Genomic DNA, 6,207 nt, shown 5'->3' on the forward strand with positions numbered 1-6,207 from the left:
AAAGATGTATTAAATATTTTTTAAAATTAAAATATCTATTAGATATAATCTTAAAAATTCAAAAAATTTATAAGTTAACCAAAATAAATAAGGAAATTTCAATCTAAGTTACAGTTCATAAATAGACCAAAGCTGTGTTATGAACCCCCAAACTACCTTGTGGCTAAAATTAAGTATACTGATGAAGGGATTAGACCTTTTAAGTGGTAAGAAGTTGAATTAAATGACAATGTCCAATCAAGACAAGACAACACACGTACCTACTAACTAACTTGGCGACAACCCTCACAACCTGGAGTTGACAGGACCTCTACTAAAAAGTGTCATTTTCATTTTGTCGCTAAATTATTGGTCATCTCACAAGAGGCAGGCAGCTGACATTTCCATCTCGTCTATGGACCATGCATCACCATGACAAGAAACAAACGGCATGTGGAAATTACGGTCTACCGAAAAAAGCATTCAAATTCATAGATTTGTGGTGCAATGAACTAGATATTGAAGATCAAGATGGGATTTAAGACCCACGATAATATAATTTGATCAACTATAGAGTTGGTAAAATGATATGTTTGCCATTTTGAGGTTAAGGTCATTGGAATACTTAAGTAAAATTTATAGATATAAACATATCTTTCTTCTCCTCCTATTTCTCTCGCTTCTTTTACACAGTATTTATATATCTTGTAGATATATGTGATCCTAGAAAGGGTGAGTAGCTATATCTAGAATGTGGTAAGTTGGTGAAATGATATGTTCGGCCATGTTTAGGTTTAAGTCACACTTAATTTTATTAAAGTACTTATCTATTTTGTTGATATGAGATTTTAGATGAGGTGAATAGTTTTACCTTAAATAAGAGGACCTATTAAACTAGAGCTCGAAGTGAATTCAAGTCATCTGCCTAATATACTTACTATAAAACCTCATACTGATGCGAGAATCAACCACGTATATTCCAAAGTGCAAGCTAGTAAGCATTCAATTTTCTTTTTGTTTGAAATAAGCTTGAGTTTTGACCGCAATACCTCAGGGTAATTTGAATCTCTATTTCAAGAAGGGATGGGATCTGTTTTCTATTGGGGAGAAAGTGCATATATCTTTTTGTCGTGTTTGACAATCCATACTTAATGGGCAACAAGTTTTCTGCTAGCGATATTGTTTTTACATTGGTAGTCAAGCTCATATTAGGTTAGTTTTTAACTTCGACATTGCTAGGCCTTCACCTTAATGTGCTTTAAGCTAAAGTCTAGCCACATGCCCTCCAATTTGGGGATGCTCTTTCCATGGGGGACTTTTCTAAACTCCATAACAAGTCTTTATTCTACCTTAACGTAGTTATTACAAGAATTTAGAGTTTAGCATTAAGATTTTATTTAGGAAAAGTGTAGCATCGATGTTTTAATCCTATCTGTTTTAGGCCACAAGTGTACTATTTTTCCCTCACCAAGGCAAGAAATTAGACTTGAAATTGTACGTGCAAAGCTTAAGAAATAATGTATCCACCTTTGTCAGTCACAGAGAAAAGAAAAAAGGAAAGGTACCTTTGCTCGTCACTGAGATGACCATTGACCAATTATATTGGAGCATGTAATTGAAAGGGAAGCCATGAGCAAGCTCAATTCTCATCATTCATGGTCATAACTTGGACAGTGACAGAATCTGTGTACATTGTTTTATGATTCACGTTAAAAAAACAAAAAATCCTTAACAAGTAATTTTGATAAAAATAAACAAAATAATTCACGTTATGATTGATTTAAACGTTTGTTGAACGCCAAATATGCAAAAAGTTAACTTTCCGTAAATTTTCATTCCCATAAAATAGTGCTCCCATTTGGTAATGTTTCTATTTCTATTTCTAGTATCTTATTTATTGTTTCTAATTTTGTAAGAAGCAGAAGTGTTTGGTAATTCATGTTTCTAGTTTTTTTTTTTTTTTCAAAACATAAACGACAAAAGTTTTATATTTTTAATTTAAAATTTTGGAAAATAAGAAACAAGAAATTATATATATCCCCAATAATTTTAAAATTAGTATGCGAGGCACACAACACATGGCACCATGAAGAATTAGTTATCTCCTGCACTCTTTCCCTTGGAAGAGAATAAACTTCTTGTGAACAGTGATAGTTCATAATTTTTTTTTTTTCCTTTAAGAACTTTGTTCATTTAAATAAGTCATTCCCTACTTTCCCCCAAATAGTTTTTCTTTAATCACGCCAGATAACATTTAGATTAACAGCTCTAGTTAAAGAGTTCCTTAATTATAGCAATTAACATGATGGAAACAACTAATCTGATTCTAAAAACACAAGAAATTTTAGATTAAAGTCAATCAATGAGATATCTATTACTTTATTGGATAGTAAAAGTTCAATCTTACCTCGATTTGTAGTATGATGAGTACCATTAGCCAGGCATGACATGACAGCCCACCCTTCCACTTCAAGATTTGAAAAATACCTCATTTATTTCAACTCTGAGAGTTGAGGCACCAAATTTGAAAAACCCAGTCGGCTGCCAAAAGTTGAGAATCTAAGCTCATGATTTTTACTAATAATGCAGGTATTAGCCATGGATTCCATCAATCAATTTAATCAATCTTCAATGCAGATATATATATTCTTTTAATGCTTTGTGTATAAAAAATAATTACGTAATGATTAAAATTTAAAACTAAACAAAATTATTTATCTCACCGGCTTGGTAAGCTTGGTAGCTGATCTATCGCTCAACACATCCAATCATCCGATCAATCAATCAATTGATTTGTCAAATGAAAAACCACCTCGTGTCTGAGTAGTTTCAACTGCGACAGAGATCAATTGTACGATAAGTCAACAATACATCATATCAATATGCAATGAGTAGTCTAAGAAGCAAAAAATTCTTACCAACTTATGGGCCATACTCCTTTTAGCAAGCCAATCAAAGATGAATCCTTGAGTACAGTACACTAGGGCTACCGGCAACCTTGTTAAGTTTAAGTGTGGATCATCGTTCAAAAAATGATTTGCAATCTTACATAAGTCATCAGGGGCCTAGTAAGAGTTTTGCATTGCAATTTATCAAATAGAATTCAAAATCATCAAGAACGTATTAAGAAGTAGTAGATTAGTGCTCTCCTTGATCTACTAGAAGGTCGAGTATGTACAACTGTTCACGGTGAGGTACGAGGTACAACGACAATATATTCTCCATGACGTTTTTAGTAGACACCACGGAATCTACAAGCCAACCTCTAATCTAAAAAAGCTTCACTAACAAACGGAAATTTTATTAATTGAACAGGTAATTGCATCACAATATGATATTACATGAAAAGTTTTATGCTGTACTCCGCTAGTGTTACTAGTACCAGCAAGTAGTGAATTAAAGCAGAGAGATAATTGAGATACCTAGCGTCGTACAGAATTCTTATTTCCTTTAATTTAAGACAAGGTGAACCTAGGCTGTTGAAACTATGGTACACGGCACTCCTGTATATTCCATATTTCTTTGGCATACTGTGCAATTGTTCGGTCACTGCTGAATTTTCCACTCCCAGCTGTGCTCAATATCGACATCTTCAGCCACAACTGTCGGTCCCTGCAGAACGCATATGATGTTAGGCAAATCTTGTTTTTGCTGATTGGATGGTTTAAGATTGATGTTTAACCAACAAGCAGCAGTAGAACAAACCCAAAAGCCATTAGACTTGATTGTTATTGTTGAAGGCATGATTTCGATGAATTTTGCGAAAATTGGAAGTAACAAAGACTCAAAATATGGGGGCTTAGTCAATTATAATTAAATATATAGGACATGATGCTTAACCAGTAATGTAGTAGAGGCTGAGTGCATCATATTGTATAATAAGAATACCTTGATTATCTGTGCTATGGAGAAAGAAATAGTGCCTAACTGGCTATCAAGGAACAAATCTCTCCCTATCTGCGTTCACTCAAACTCTTTGACTCACTGAAGTAGCAAACCAATCCAGCAGTAGGACGCTCAGAGAAAACATAATCATTTAGACAAAATTTCCATGATTGAGAAACAACCATTGCCCTTATGCTTACATGAATGGTTTATCCGTTAAACTAAAATATCTAAATGACAAATCATTAATAATCAAAATTGGATGAGATAATTTAGCAGCATCAGTTAAACTAAACAACCAACCAAGGGGGGAGAAAATCTAAAAGAATCAGTTTTCTTACTTGTAAGCTTCGTCTACTTTTGCCTGTGCATCCATGTAGGTTGAGAAGTCGTGACCAACAAGAAAGTAATCACCACGACCATAGCCAGAGTTTCCCTCAAGGGAATCCAAGAGAGGGCCATAGTCATAGTTTCCAAATGCACCACTCCTTATAAACTGTTTGGCCTCTTCAAATCGAGGGTCTGGCTTAAACTGCATAGTAAAAATGGAAAATTAATTCGGGTAGAAACTCTTTAAAAGAACCTTGTGAATTTGAAAATTTTGTTATTCGCAGTTTTCCAGAAAGATTTAGGCAACAGAGCATGTCATACAATCCAAAGTCATGCTTTGAAGGCACTTTTCGTTAAATTTTAATTCCATTCCTAGGTCAGGAGCGGGTAAGAAGTAAGAATAAGGACCAGTGATTTGAATTTGGAAACACAATGGATTTGAGGTCCACCTCCCAAGTCCTTTGGTAGTAAACCCACTGTCCACTTTCATTAAGGTCCTCAATCAAGCACAGAGTCTTTATAGGAAGCATGAAGACCATTACGAGTAGAGCATCAGTGTAATACAAGTTTCAAGTTCATAATTTGGAGTGTCCAAGTCTTTCCTTTTAAAAAAAATCTTTCATCAAGCGCAATAATATTTGCATCAAGAAAATAAAAAATAAATAATTAATTGAAGCATAAAAACTAAAGTTTTAGAAAAATTCATGTAGACTTCATCAAATACTTTTTTTTCAAGACTAGAGCATTTACTTGGACTCTATTTCAATGTTGAAATTTTTGTTAAAACAAATCTAGTTTACTTGAACATTTAAATTGAAGAACAAAAAAGAAAAGTTAATATGAATAATACCAGCAAAGTGAAGAACGAAATAATTGAATCGTGATTTTGATAGTTAGATGACATATTGCGTGAACCAATTTTCACAAGGAAAAAAAAAAAAAATACTGAACATAAAAGAGGAAGGCACACACCTGTCCAAGCTCTCTCCCTTTCCGGAGCCTAGGGACATCATCTGCTGTTGCACCAAATAGGAAAAAGTTCTCCTCTCCAATTTCCTCTCTGATTTCAACGTTAGCCCCATCCAATGTTCCTATTATGAGGCAGCCATTAAGGGCAAACTTCATGTTGCTAGTGCCACTAGCCTCCATGCCAGCAGTGCTGATATGCTGTGATAATTCACTTCCTGGAATAAGCTTCTCTGCCACAGACACATTGTAATTTGGAACAAATACAACCTGAAAATATTGCCGAGACAGCAAAGTTAAACAAAAGTAAATGCTTTAAGAAGCCATTAAGGCTCACCGTGGGTAATCATTTAGACATGGTTTTATAAGAACTCTCTTTTTTCATCTTCTGTTCGTGTGTTTGAAAGGTGTACCATCTGATAACGCTACACATTTGTAGATTTTAATTCTAAAGAAATATTTCCATATACGAGAATAAATTTATAGAAATTAATAATAATTCTCAGCAAGAGCAACCACATATTTAAAACATATAAATCTAAAACCACAAAGAAAATGCCTACTCGATGAGCGAAATAGCTAAAACATCATAATAAGCACATAAGAAAAAGGAGACACGACGGTAAGCAATCTAAATCCAGAGGAAAAGTTCAGAATAACAATAATACTGAAGTCCTTGATACCTCCTTTCTTGCTTTCTAACTCATCCCCTCATGTTATAAAATCTAAGAGAAATGAATACAACAATTTTAGCACCAATTGAACATTCAAGTCACTAGAGAACTAACAAAATCATGCATGAAGATGAAAATACTAAGAGCCCACTTCAAAATATATACCTTCAAGTAGCTATTGATCTCAGGATCAGTGTTGACAACTGCACCAACATCATTTACCAGCTTGACTATCCGCTTGGCATTTGTATATGTAGCAAATGCTTTTCCTCCAATCATAATAGTCCGTGGAGTGGTTTTCATCCGTTCTTCAGGACTCAATTCCTGCAAAACAAAAAAAAAAAAAAAAAAAAAAAAAAAAAAAAAAAAAAAA

The 6,207-nt window shown here is 34.0% G+C and overlaps 1 protein-coding gene across 1 annotated transcript in view; it reads right to left on the minus strand.

Annotated features, from left to right (window-relative positions):
* Positions 1–3,259: 3,259 nt before the first annotated feature.
* Positions 3,260–6,207, minus strand: part of LOC111448955 (alpha-glucan phosphorylase, H isozyme) — a 9,682-nt gene continuing 6,734 nt past the window's right edge. The window contains exons 13-16 of the mRNA XM_023088755.1: positions 6,000–6,158; positions 5,167–5,430; positions 4,206–4,396; positions 3,260–3,591 (exon numbers count right to left, since the gene is read on the minus strand). Coding sequence (XP_022944523.1) covers positions 3,465–3,591; positions 4,206–4,396; positions 5,167–5,430; positions 6,000–6,158 — 741 coding nt within the window. The 3' untranslated portion in view covers positions 3,260–3,464. The remainder of the gene's footprint in view (positions 3,592–4,205; positions 4,397–5,166; positions 5,431–5,999; positions 6,159–6,207) is intronic.

This window comes from Cucurbita moschata, unplaced genomic scaffold, assembly GCF_002738365.1.
Source record: "Cucurbita moschata cultivar Rifu unplaced genomic scaffold, Cmos_1.0 Cmo_Scf00010, whole genome shotgun sequence".
NCBI lineage: Eukaryota > Viridiplantae > Streptophyta > Magnoliopsida > Cucurbitales > Cucurbitaceae > Cucurbita > Cucurbita moschata.